This window comes from Rosa chinensis, chromosome 2 (genome assembly GCF_002994745.2).
Source record: "Rosa chinensis cultivar Old Blush chromosome 2, RchiOBHm-V2, whole genome shotgun sequence".
In the NCBI taxonomy this organism is placed as follows: domain Eukaryota; kingdom Viridiplantae; phylum Streptophyta; class Magnoliopsida; order Rosales; family Rosaceae; genus Rosa; species Rosa chinensis.
Window position 1 is genome coordinate 71,489,627 of NC_037089.1, and position 14,474 is coordinate 71,504,100.

The 14,474-nt window shown below is 38.0% G+C and overlaps 1 protein-coding gene and 1 pseudogene across 1 annotated transcript; one reads left to right on the forward strand and one right to left on the reverse strand.

Moving 5' to 3' along the window:
- Positions 1–2,343: 2,343 nt before the first annotated feature.
- LOC112184919 lies at positions 2,344–3,111 on the reverse strand (annotated as a pseudogene).
- Positions 3,112–13,766: 10,655 nt separating this feature from the next.
- Positions 13,767–14,474, forward strand: LOC121051330 (secreted RxLR effector protein 161-like). Its single transcript, XM_040513569.1, has one exon. The coding sequence runs from the start codon at positions 13,767–13,769 to the stop codon at positions 14,472–14,474; it is 708 nt and encodes a 235-aa protein (XP_040369503.1).

A 14,474-nucleotide genomic window follows, 5' to 3' on the forward strand; every position in this document is an offset into this window, starting at 1 on the left:
ATTTTCGAGCCTTAATGCTACCAAGAAATCGATTTCCAAGAATATTTGGATTAGACCTAAACAATGATGTTTGAAAGTCAAAATCGATGTTTGCAGATGCTCTTAGTCCGAAGTCTTACGAACGTTCGTAGTTTGTAATATTTTGATGCTCACGAACACTCTTAGTTCGTGGTTTACGAACGCTCGTAGTTCTTAATTTAATGTGAATTCCCTACGGTTCCGATTTTATGAATCAAACCCACGTTATAGAAAGGTGGGATGTAGGAGAAGGGATTTTGGAAATCCCCGAAGAAAATAAAGTTTAATTTAAATTCAAAAACAGAAACTTTAATTTAAAACTTGTTGTTTTGAAGCTTGAAAGTCTTGATGCACACGCGTGTTGATGCAAACGTGCTAGAGTTGACCGGGGCTGCTAGGCGTGGCCGATGGCTGTCGGTGCTGACAGGAAAAGGCAGAAATTGGCTAAAAACTAGTTATGCCGATTTTTGGCAATTCAGCGGTTTTGGGGGCCAGTTTAGTGACCTCTAGACTGGTTCTTGAGGTTCTGCTTTCGGTTCCTGAATCTTGATGTCGAGGCACTACTGGTGGCCGAGTTTAGCTGCCATAGGCGGTCTGGAAGGTGGCGAACCGGGGAGGATTTGCGGTGGACGGTTTGGAGCTTCTGGAGGCCGGTTCTGGTGGTTCTGCCTCCGGTTCTTGACTCTTGGGGTCGAGGGCTTCAAGGTACATGGTGGAGGCAAAAAGGGTTTCAAAGTTTTAAATTCAGATTTAGGGTTTGGCTATTTGTTTTAGGGTTTGGATTTTGAGTTGATAACGTGTTTTTTGATAACATGTTTAAGGAAGAGAGAATTGTAGAGAGAATTTATAGAGAGAATTAGGAGAATAGTTATGTATTTCATTGATAATAGGACCCTTATATATAGGGAGTACAAGTACATAATATTTGAGTACAAGGAATCCTATTCTAATTAGAACTAGGAATCTAGAACATTCTCTCCTATTACAACTATAGATAGTAATCCTAGTGTGGTAAGGTACACAAAATCCTGATATCCTTCAACAAAAACTAATATTTGACAAGGCGTAAATTACAGCGTGCATAGATTGTGTGCAGTGAAATAGTGTCATTCACAATATGTTTTTTTTGTGCGCTCTGAAAGATTTCCTTTTATGGTTTTTTACAACGTGCTTTTCAGGTGCGCCGTAAATGCCATATTATATTTACGACATGTTCTGTGTGCCATAAAAGACTTTGAATTCTAGCTGCAAGGTGTGCTTTTTATATGCCCTGTAAATGAGGTGATTTTAAAGTCATTAACAACCTACTTTACGGTGGGCCATAAATGACGAGCAAAATTTTTAGAATCCCACTCAGTTCTTTTTAGCTAAATTCTAATTTCCCACCAAACCTTTTACTTAACATTCTTTTTCAAAAAATAAAACACAACTCCATACATTGCCAATCAATTTCAAGTCGAGATCAAAATTATTACATTTAATATGGAATTGTGGATGGATAACATCTAGCGTTTCCGTTGAAGAACTTGGTTCACTAATTAATTGTCCAGGTTTGCGGATGAAGAACCATCTAGAGTCGTGGCTTCTGCCGCAAGTTTCTTCCACCTTCTTCCACCTTATGACCTTATATATGTTTCATTTTCTTACCCTTCTCTCCCTCCATTAACTCTCTAAAAAGCTTTTCTACTTCGTATCTGTGGTTATCGTTGATAATCTCCATTCCGATGTCCCATTTGTTACTAGATTAGAAACAATTTGTTTGCTGGTCACCAAAGAATAGCCAACAAAGCATTGGCAATTTGCACTCCAATACGTTGTCAGTTGTCACACTCTCGATGGTTGAATTCTAACCGCACGCAGTGACTTAAAAATCCACCAACTGATGGATGGCTAAGCACTTGCTCCTGCAGCCACCAACTTGCTATTAAGCCAGCCTCTTTCATTGATTTCAGCTAACAACTCAGGCGGCAGAATAGTTGATTCACCAATAACAGGATCAAGCCTAATTACATAAAAGAAGGGAAAATCGTCCGTACAGTACTTGACCTTTTCCCCATTCTAAACTTCAGTACCTGACCTTTGCCCCATTCTAAGCTTCAGTACCTCACGTTCAGATAATATCAAAACGGTACCTCAGGTTCTGACCCCGACCGAAGAATGGTACCTGGAGCCGTTAGCTCCGTTACGGAAGTTGATAGTTGAAGGATATATTTGTCTTTTCATGTCTTAATCTAAATTTTTTTTATCTAATTCCTTTTTTTCTATTTCTTTTTCTTTCTCCCTACTGTTACTCTCTCTCTCTCTCTCATTCAAATCTCCTCAGTCTCAACGAAGCCATCGGGTTTCTGGGTTTTGTGGCAAGAAAGCCTTCCACAGCCAATCGGTTCGGGTCACCGACACCAGCGGCGCGCCCTCGAGTCGGATCTCGGACTCGGTCTGTTCCTCGCCGTCGAAGAACGGTTGGATCAATATCAACCCGATTGGTTTCACGACCCGAAATGGCTCGTAGCAGGCTCGCGCCGCCACGTGGTGGGCAATGTTCGCGCCGGCGCTGTCTCCGGCGAGGAAGCAGCGGGAGCAGTCAGCGAGGTCGGGGAGGGAGTCGGGGTTTTGGTCGAGGAATTTGAGGACGTCGAGGCCGTCGTCGTACTGGCAGGGGTAGCCGTGCTCCGGGGAGAGGCGGTAGTTGATGGAGACTACGACGACGGGGATTTCCCAGGCGAATTTGGGGCAGACGGCGTCGTAGGTGTAGGAGTCGGGGCTGAGAAAGCTGAAGCCGCCGCCGTGGAAGAAAACGACGACGGGTAAAGAGGCGGGGGAAGACGACGTCGTAGAGGGGACGAAGAAGCGGAACTAGAGGTTGCGGGTTTGGTCGACGGTGACGTCGGAGGTGGTGACGCCTTTGTAGGGAGCTGAGGGAGTGGCGGAGGAGCGTAAGTCGAGGAAGCTCATGAGACGGCGGTTGATGGTGCCGTTTGGTCAGCGAGTGGCGTCCGTTAACTTTGACAGAAGCGATAACGAGATCCGGGTCCTCAAAGGGAGCAAAGCCCAGGAGGAGGGAGTGGATTGTTGGGACTGAGACGACGTCGTCATGGAGAGAGAAAGCAGGTTTCTGGGTTTTGTGGCTGGGATTTCCCAGAAAAAAAAAAAAAATTTGTTTTTTTTTGTATTATATGAAGAAAATTAAGGAAAATAAAAAATAAGGGCAAATTGGTCATTTAATGATCAAAATATGACAGCTGTCAGCTTCCGTAACGGAACTAACGGCTCCAGGTACCATTCTTCGGTCGGGGTCAGAACCTGAGGTACCGTTTTGATATTATCTAAACGTGAGGTACTGAAGTTTAGAATGGGGCAAAGGTCAGGTACTGTAAGGACGATTTTCCCATAAAAGAAATGAAACTTACTATCTGGAAGTCTCCACAAGCTGATTTAGTGTCATGACCGCCATGCTACCAAAATTCACGTAGACAACTGAATTGGCGACCTACTCTTTAGCAATGCGAGACACTCAAAGTAACTCCAACAACTTCTCTATATTTTTGTGTTATAGCTAGGGAAGCAAAAGTCAAAGCTTTAAGCAATTTTTCTTCTCCAATTCCAATAAATTTCCTATTTTACAGCAATTTCTAAAATCTCCATATTTATTCCTTAAAATTTTAGAGATTGCTTTAAATTTAGAGAATTTTATTTTCTATTTTCTCACTATCCCTAAAATGGGGATATTTATAGGAAATATGTGAGCAAAAGAGACTTTTTTTTTTTTCTTAAAATAGAGAAAAATTAAAATATGGGAAAGTTGTGAGAGTTGCTCTCAGTTTCTTCTTGCCACAAGCTGTGTCCAATATATAGGCTCTAAAGGTCATTGACATCTGACTGAGAAGTAACTTGATAGCCGATAGGGCAGCCAATTGTATATGACAATATTACAAAGGAACACACGTCAATTTTTTTTTTTTTTTTTTTTTTTTGAGGAAATGAAATTCATTGAATTAGCAATAGAAATCGCTCATGAGGGCATCCCAATGGGGAGCATACAACGGCCAAGAAAGACTTAACCCTAGAGCTAAAGTAGAACAAATTAGAAGGTGTACTACACCAATAACTTGTCCATGTACAATAGAACATTGCTCTGAAACACTTATAGGAAATCTAGCAGAAACTAAAGGTGAATTCTCAGCCTCCTCAAGATAATTACCAACAATATAACAATTGTCACGACTTTGAGATTTGTAGATCAAACCATTAGAATCTGCGATCTGAGCATGCAAGAAATCAATCAACCAATCAAATCTAGACTCGTCCCAGCCTAAAACACACTGCTCGCCAAGGCACGCAATTGTGGTACTCACAGCGTGAATGTACTGAGACTCTTTATAGAATGTAGAAACGAACAGTCGACAGGAAAGTAAAACCAGCATCCCCAGTGAAAAGAAAACAGGATAATTGAACAACATCATCGCATCTCCTGGGTCCCAAATCCACCCCCCTGGAGAGGTTAAGCCCATTGAATGGATTCTGATCTGAACCCAACAGCAACCCAAAGCCTTTGCTAGATTTGATCTGGACATGCACCCAACTTCTGTTTGGCATCCAATCACGCCATCTCCTCCCGACCATCAGCACTGACCTCGTCTGCGTCTCCGACATAGCCGCACTAAACGGCGTCGTGGTCAACCACTACGCTAACCGACCACCAAACCCCATCACGACGCACAGCATATCCTCCGTCGTCAACCTCACATGTGCACAGCCTCACACCACTACCATCCCCATCAATGACAGAGCTGCAAGGAAACAGCGAAGCCACCATCTAGGACCCGGATCCCAGAGCCATATTAGATCCCTTGAGCTGACAACCCTGCCCAAACAGCGATCAACGCTCGCTTAATCCCAGTGAAAGAAAATAGATCCATCTGATCGTCTGTCAAATTGATGGTATAAGGGCAGCGCGCTACCCTTTGTCGCGGTCACGGTGGACTTGCGTATAGGACCTCCACCGATCTTCCCCAGATCTGGGGCACGACCCCCTTCAGCAAGAGCAAGCGAGGCTGCAAAGCTCGCTGTTACCGCATCAATGGAGGCCATAGTCAATGAGAAAGTAGACGAGAAGAGAAGGGGACGAAGCAATTGTTGAGAGAGGCAAGGAGGCCGTAGACAAACTAGGGTTGAGAGAAAAACTCTCCTAGGGTTTTATTCTTCAAAAAGACTTAGGAACACACGTCAATTCCTATGTGATTGTTGCTATTTATTAGTTGGTAATTAGAGCCAACACATTTTTTTGACGACCAAATTCAAGAAACCAATATACTGTCTGCAAGGACTCACTCTGATATAATCTCAAATGACAAGCACGCTCCATTGCCCACTCCGACTGACATTGAACATATATTGTTGGAAATCAATTAAACATATATTAGGTATCAAGTTTTAATACTAAAGAAATCAATACAATTTTGTGACCTTTTTATGTAGGAATCTCTATTCTCCAGCAAAACATAGAACAACTAAAATTATAAAAGTACCCTAAGCCTAAACCATATGATTACCGCTACAAATCAAATCTACCCTCCTTTATAACCCTCGTCTAAGTAACAAGAAGAGGGACAAAGTCCATTTTATTCTCATTCTATTTAACAAAAGAAGAAAGAAACTTATATTAAACAAGCGTTAGACATAGATAAATAGACATCTTTGTTTTTGTTCACTTTGCACAAGTTCCGTAAATTTCGGAGAAATATCCACACTTGTAGTTGGTATTCAAAAAATAATTTTAAAAATATTTTAAATATTGCTAAAATATTGGCAAATGTTAAATTATAAAAAGGATTAATTCAATTTACTCTCTCAAATTTTGGGTCAAAAATCAATTTGGTCCCCTATCTTTTTTTCTAATTCATGATGGTCCATACACTTCCATTTTTCATCACCCGAGTTCAAATTTCAAAATCACTCCATTTGTAATATCACTTGCTGAGTTGGAGCCAACATAGGGTCTCACTTTTCGACTTTTAACCGTGCAAGAAGGGTAAAATAAGTATTTCCCTGTCCACCCCCAATTCCAAACCCTAAACACACTACCACAGCTTTATTTCTTCTTCTAATCACACTTCTTCTAACCATTACTTACATATAAGATGATCACACAAAAGAAAAACAGATTTCCACTATAAATGCTAATTTGCTTCTATCAAAACCAAAATTATTACTTGTCATTATTGTAGTAATACTACTCTAATCATCACTACCAATGACATTCAACCTAGTCCGCTCTTTCTTAGCCCACTTGACAATTTTCTCAACTTCTCTATTGATCTTCTCTTCTTCCTTCATCGCCTTCTTTAGCATCTTGCTTTGCTCTCTTTCTTCAAAAAACTTCCCAAATTCGATAAGAGCTCTTCATCATTGCTGAAATTGATACCAAGGCCACCACTAATACCCCCATTTTCCTTGCTCTTTCTTTGAGACAAAGAACTTTTAGTCTTTGGAGAACACCAGAAGCAACCAGCTTTCCTCGGTGGTGAAGAAGAATCATCCCTCAACGAATTGCAAACCCCAACAGAGATGCCAACCACCCACATTTCAATTTCGATTTAGAATATGATGCTTCTTGCTTGAAACTCTTTTGACTGGTGAGAAAATTTCACTCTTCGGAGATGAATTTGAAGAATTTGAGTGAGACGAAATCGATCCATGTTTATGTTTCGGTTTCGAACCCCTCTTTAACAAAAAATGAAATTCCCTTTTCCAGTAATTACTCCGATGATTATAAAGGTGGTGACTCACACCCAATTTTTGATTTCGGATAAGGAACCTTTTTGTCATCTGGGATTTCAGCTTGAACCAAATTCTGGCAGAACAAAGCGGTGAGACAGACCCATCATCAAGAATTGTACTATGAAACCGAATTTCTCACAGTACCTCTTCCACCACTAAAGCCACCACCACCTCCAACACCAGTTCGTCTAGTCCACACCCTGACCCAATCAGATCTCTGATTCAGTTCTTTCCTCTCTGTTAAAGAACGACTGAATTGAAATGAGCCCCAGCATCCTCACCTTCTTGAATTCGCTCTCTCCAACCACGAAGCACTAGCTGACGTTATAACGCAGCTCAAACCGCTGTCGTTTTAATGGTTGTCCTCGATGAATTTTAAGCAGTCGAGAACGTGCGGAGCTGGGACAGAAACTTGATCTCAATAGTCTCTGGTAGAATCGGGAGCTAGGGGAGGAGGAGCTGTGGATAAAGGTGAAGCCTATAAGGAAAGAGAGAGGGTTTTAAGGTCTCTCTGCAAAATAAGTCCAAAATTGGGCGGTGGTGGCGGAACTCAAGTTGTTCCAGGGGTAGTTTAGACTTTTCATCTAAAATGAGGGTCAAAATTTGAAAAGTGGGGCCCTTTGTCTGCTCGAAGTTAGCAAATGATGTCACGATTGAGGCTAAATTTGAAATTTGAAAGCGGCTGATGGAAATTAGAAGTGTAGGGACCATCGTGATTAAAAAAAAACTCGAGACCAAACTGATTTTCGACTAAAAGTTTGAGGGAGTAAACTAAGTTTGAGGGTGTGATATTCACACACCTATTTTCTCTATTCACATACCCCCTCTATTTTTTTTATTACTTTAATTTAATTTTCTTTTAGAAATTACCCCAACTACCCTCCCTTGTAATTATATTTCTTTTTCTTGTTTCTTTTTTCTATTTGGCAAATCAATCATGAATCAACCATTATACAATAAATCAATTTATTTTGCTACTAAGATATTATGATACAAAGATCTTCCAAGTAACACTAATTTCAGCAGTTTTTGCTCTCCACACTCTGATTGTTAGGTAAAAAGGTACCAGACCTAATTCAAAATTGTGAAGAGAATGTCAATACAATAATTAGTGGGTTATTTAGAGTAACAGTTATAGTTACTAAACTGAAATATATAGATGGTAAAAAGTTTGTACATTATAAAAATGAAATGCATAAATCATAGTTAGGGCTGCAAATTAAACCAGAGAGTAAAAAGTTGCACATGAACTTACAGTAGCAAAGAGCAAGCTATCTTTATCTCAACACATTTAATTCCTTTCAACTAGAAGCAATGATAGAGTTGTCAGCAAAAATACTTCAATAATGTATATTGGAGCATCAATTACCCAAATAATTTGGTAGAAAATAACAAAAACCAATGTATGTGTCCATAACATTGCTTCATAAAAATAAGGGTTAAATACAAATTACTACCCTGTGGTTTAGGTCCAAAATTAATTCAGTCCCTGAACTTCTAATTGCATCAAAAACACCCCTGCACTTTCAATTTTGATCTAATAGGTCCAATTTGTTAGTTTTTCGACAATTGAGTTATTTAACTTGTTAATGTGGCTCATAAATGGCCTATCTTTTATGATGTGGTGTCGAGGTGGTCTGCATAGTCAATTTAGGAGTGAGTCCTACTATTAAAAATAAATAGTTTTACAACAAATAATCCAACTATTACTTGAACGCATAACAGAATATTAATGAATTGGACCTATTAGATCAAAATTGAAAGTGCAGGGGTGTTTTTGATGAAATTAGAAGTCCAGGGACTGAATTGATTTTGAACCTAAACCACAAGGGACTAACTAGTATTTAGCCCTAAAAATAAAAGCTAATATACAAGAGTAACTAGAAGCATCAAAACCAATCAACCCTCAATAAGAAACACAAACCCTTGCTGAAACCCACCTCAACCCCCACAAACAATCACTCCTTTGAACCCCCCCCCCCCTAAAATCATATTTGTATAATTTTCCTATGGCAAAATCTTTCGTATTATAGCATAATATAGTAGAACAAATCATGTCTATAATCATAAGACTATCATTATTAGGCTGTGTTGTAAAGTTCTATAGATGCTCAATGGATTCAAATACACCAAATAATTTTAGTTAGAATCTTACCAGGAATGATGGATTCAAAGGGACTTGATGATAGATATCCTAATGAACAAGACATTGTATAAAGCTGAATGTAGATATATGTATAACTGGTTTTTGAGTTCAAGCATTGAAATAAGTATAGAGACTATATTAAATCATATTTGGTCCTACTTATAATCTGTTAGAATTATGAAATTCAAATAAATGCAGTTATGAGGTATTATCTGATTTTCAGTTTGAAAATACAGTTAACATATGATGACAGTTTCTTGATGGAAGAAACTGACATGAATGGCTAATGGTATATATGTCAGATTTGGTCCCTGCTGATACACAATGTTGTTTTCTCATTCTGAAATAGTCCCATCAACTGAAAGAGAAAAATAAAGGTGGAATCGGGAGAAGAACCAAATGGACAACTCGAGTGATTCAAGTAAGATTGTTATTTACTTTCCTAGAATGTATTACACAGATAGTTTAATTTCATTTATTCAATTTGAGATAGTTTACAATATTCACTGCGGGGAATTCATTGCGAAGTTTTGTTTGCGATTAAAATTTGCTGTAGTGATTTGTTCACGTTTGTGTTTTCACTGCTGTGATTTGTTCACGACTATGATTTAAGATTTCTAACAATTGGTATAAGAGCATGCTATACTCAAATTGATTTACATGTTCTGTGAAATTATATAGAATTCTGGGATCAAGATATTATTATAATCCGCATTTAGTTTTATTTTCATTAATCAAGTTAATATTTATATATGTATCTCCATATATATGTCTGCATAATTTACACTTGACATAATGAATGTTTCCCTTTCTAATATCTGTTATACATTTTGAAATTCATTATGTTACTTGATCTTCTGTATGATTTTTTGATCTTATATGCTGCCAAAGTGGCTTTAAACATGAAATTCCTTAAGAATCAGATAGATCATGATAACACTGTAAACTAGACAAATTAAGTTTCACATACTTCATGCTGTCAAAATGGCTTAGTATACAAGAAACTATCTGTTTTGTCTATTTTACACCAATAACATCATGAAACTTAAAATTAAATTGATATTTATTTCCAAAGAAATCCATATCAAACATTTGGTTCATGATTCTGCATATGCAGAACACTGAGCATTTAGATATCATTAAAGATCAGTATGCCACAAAGGCTGTCAGAATCTTGAATATGATTGAGTTTCTTTTTTCTGTTCATATGACTTTAGTTTAAATGAATGTTCAAATTATGAATTTTCATTTATTTTGGGACTTGAAAACAATTCTGGTATTCAGATAAACTAGAATGTTTTACTGAATTTACTTCATATGCAGCCATGCACTTTCCTATGAGCATTAGTCAGATTGAATTTTTGAATGGCTCAAACTTCAAGAAGTGGAAAGGTGACATTGAGTTGAATTTGGGAGTTTTGGATTATGATCATGTGTTGAAGGAGGATCCACCTGAGGAATTGACACCAACTGCAAGCAGGGAAAGCAAGGAAAAATATGAAAAGTGGTATAAGCATAATAAGATGGCACTGATCATGATGAAGAAGAGTATAAGTGAGAGTGTGAGAGGAGGCATTCCAGACTCAGAATATGCAAAAGTGTTCTTCAACTCTGTTGCTGAGAAATACAAGGTCTCAGACAAGGCAGAAATAGGGAATCTCATGAAGTCTCTTACCAGAATGCAATACAATGGCAAAGGGAGTGTCAAAGAATATATAATGAGGGCTTCTGATACTGCGGGGAAACTCAGGGCACTGAACATGTCTGTTGAGGATCCATTCCTAGTTTACATGATACTGTATTCACTGCCAGAGGAATATGATCATTTGAAGACACTTTACAAAACTCAGAAAGAAAGGTGGAGTGTGAATGAACTAATCTCATTTTGTGTGGAGGTTGAGGAAGAAATTCTGAAAAAGGTAAAGGATGTATTAGTTAACCTGATTAATAAGCCACAACACAAGAAGAAGTTTGGGAACAAGAATCACAAAGGGAGCACCTCCAAACTTGCTGTTAAGACTGACAACAACAAGGGTAAGTCCTCAAAACCTGTTGGTGTGATAAAATGTTTCTTCTGTAAGAAACCAGGTCACTTTAAGAAAGATTTTGAGGGTTTCAAGGCTTGGTTGACTAAGAAAGGTACTTTTTTTTTGTCAAAATCAGTTTTTAATTTGGAGTCAAATGCTTTTATGCCTGACAATTCATGGTGGTTTGACACTGGCTCACCAATACATATTGTCAATTCACTACAGGGATTATCAAGTATAACAATCCCACATAAGAATGAGACAAAGGTGTGCGCTGCAAGTGGTCAAAAGGTGGCTGTAAAAGCTGTAGGAATTGTCAAGCTTGTATTTAGGAATAACTTTGTATTAGAACTAGATAATGTCTATTGTATTCCTAGTATTAGTAGGAACTTGATTTCTAGTTCTCAGTTTGTATCAAACAATGGTTTCAAATTCTCTAGTGATAATAAAGTTATGTTATTCTATTATAATTCAAAGTGTTTTGGAGAAGCAAAAATAATAGATGGTTATTGGTTTGTTAACTGTGTTAGTGCAGAATCTGTGTCTAGTCAAAATAAAGAAATTTTTGTGTTATCTAAGAATCCTACTGCTAAAAGGAAGTTTAATCATGATTGTTCATCCTTCTTCTGGCATAAAAGACTTGGCCACATCTCGAAAGAAAGATTGAAGGATCTGGTTAAGCAAGAAATTCTGCCACCCTTAGATTTTGAAGATTTTGCGACCTGCATTGACTGTTTAAAATGAAAAATGACTAACTCTAGGAAAATTGGTTCCAAAAGGAGTGATCATTTACTTGACTTAGTGCATACTGACATTTGTGGTCCTTTTCCAGTCAACACAATTTGTGGTAATTGTTACTTTATCACATTTATAGATGATTTTTCACGATATTGTTGTCTTTATTTAATTTCTGAAAAATCACAAGCCTTGGATACCTTCAAGATCTTTAAAAATGAGGTTGAGAGACAAACTAGAAGACTCATTAAGGTTGTCAGGTCTAACAGAGGAGGTGAATATTTTGGAAAATACTCAGAAAAGGGACAGCACAAGGGTCCATTTGCACTGTATCTGCAAGAATGTGGTATTGTGGCACAGTACACAACTCCATACAATCCTCAGCAAAATGGAGTTTCAGAGAGAAGGAATAGAACATTGATAAATATGGTTAGAAGCATGATTCTGAGGTCTGGTTTACCAAAATTTCTGTCGGGAGAAGCATTGAAGACTGCGAATTACATTTGTAACAGAACTCCAAGCAAAGCAGTTTCAAAGACTCCATTCGAGTTATGGTATGGCTATAAACCAAGCTTGAACCATTTTCATGTGTGGGGATGCAAAGCAGAAGCTAGAGTGAATAATGTAGAAGCTGGTAAACTTGACTCTAAAAGTTCCTACTTCATTGGTTATTCTGAAAAATCAAAAGGGTTCAAGTTTTATTGTCCAGGTAGTGGGACTAGAATTGTGGAATGTCATAGGGCCACATTTTTTGATGAAATGCTTGATCAGCAAGAAGGTGTGGATGATGACATGGATGCAAACTCATCAGATAACGGTTTTGAAGACTAGTTTGTTTATCCTGGTTACTGCGATGAAACTGATTATTGCAGTGAAACAGAAAATAATAGAGTTGCCGCTGAAATGGAATTATTCCCATTGCATGAACAAAATGGACATGAAGCACAACATGATCACAATGATCAAGTTATAGATATTGCAGGACAAGAAGCACAAAATGGTGAAGTAAGTGGTGCAGTTCAAGCTGAAAATGCAGAAGTTGCAGAAGCTACTGCGGTGGTTGTAGAACCTGAAATTGCACAACCTATAGCTTTGAGAAAGTCTGGGAGAACAAGAAGGTCAGCAATCCCTGATGATTATCACATATATCAGATAAATGCAAAACTTGATTTAGAAGAAGAAAGTGATCCTATCTCAGTTAAACAAGCAATGCAATCTGTGAATAGTGCCAAATGGAAGCAGGCTATGAAGATGAGTGGCAAAGCATGGCAAAGAATGAGGTATGGTTTTTGGTGGATAGAACTGATACTCGCAATCCTATAGGCTGTAAATGGGTTTTCAAGACCAAAAGGGATGCAGATGGGAATGTTGAAAGATATAAGGCAAGGCTAGTTGCAAAAGGTTATAGTCAGAAAGAGGGAGTTGATTATAATGAGACATTTTCACCAGTTTCAACAAAGGATGCCTTCAGGGTACTCATGGCCCTAGTGGCACATTTTGACTTAGAGCTGCATCAGATGGATGTCAAGACAGCATTCTTAAATGGGGATTTAAATGAAGAAATCTACATGTTACAGCCTGAAGGGTTTGTGGAAGATGAAAACAAAGTATGCAAACTCAGAAAGTCTATATATGGACTTAAACAATCCTCTAGACAGTGGTATCTGAAGTTTGACAAGGTAATCACTGATTTTGGTTTCTTGGAGAACAAGTTGGATGAATGCATTTATCTGAAAACAAGTGGAAGTGATTTTATCTTTTTGATACTTTATGTTGATGACATTCTACTAGTTAGCAGTAATATGTGTTTGCTGAAAGAAACAAAGATTTTTCTTTCAAATCAGTTTGATATGAAGGATATGGGAGAGGCTCACTATGTGCTTGGCATAGAAATTACAAGGGACAGAAGAAACTATGTTTTGGGATTGTCTCAGAAAAATTATATTGATAAAGTACTTTACAGATTTGGTATGTAAGGCTGTAAACAAGGAGAGGCACCTGTATCTAAGGGAGACAAACTGCATAAAGGTCAATGTCCAAGTAATGCATTGCAAAAGAAGAATATGGAAAATGTGCCCTATGCAAGATTGGTAGGGAGCTTAATGTATGCTCAGGTATGCTCAAGACCTGACATATCATTTGCTGTAAATATATTGTCAAGGTATCAAGAAAATCCAGGGCATGAACACTGGGTTACGGGGAAAAAAGTGTTGAGATATTTGAAGAGGACCAAAGATTATATGCTGGTTTACAAGAAGATTGAAGGTCAAGAATTTGAGATAAAAGCATATGCAGATGCATCATATAAATCTGATATGGATGACTTGAAATCCACTTCAGGTTACATTTTTATTTTAGGTGGAGGAGCAGTCTCATGGAAAACAGCAAAGCAAAGTTTGACAGCAGCTTCAACATTCCAAGCAGAATATATAGCAATCTTTGAGGCAACTGGACATGCATTATGGTTGAAGAATTTTGTGTCTCAATTGAAATTGGTTGAATCTGTTGAAAGACCTATGACTATTTACTGCGATAATTCATCCGCAGTGTTCTTTTCAAAGAACAACAAAAGGTCATCAGGATCCAAGAATATTGATGTGAAGTATTTTGCTGTTAGAGAAAGTGTTAGAGATGGTGAAATAGAAGTGATTAAGATTGGTACAAAGGATCAATTGGCAGATCCTTTAACAAAAGCTTTGCCAGTGTCCAACTTTGTTGAACATGTCAAAAATATGGGAGTTTTGAAAAGTCTAGATGTTGAAGTGAACTAA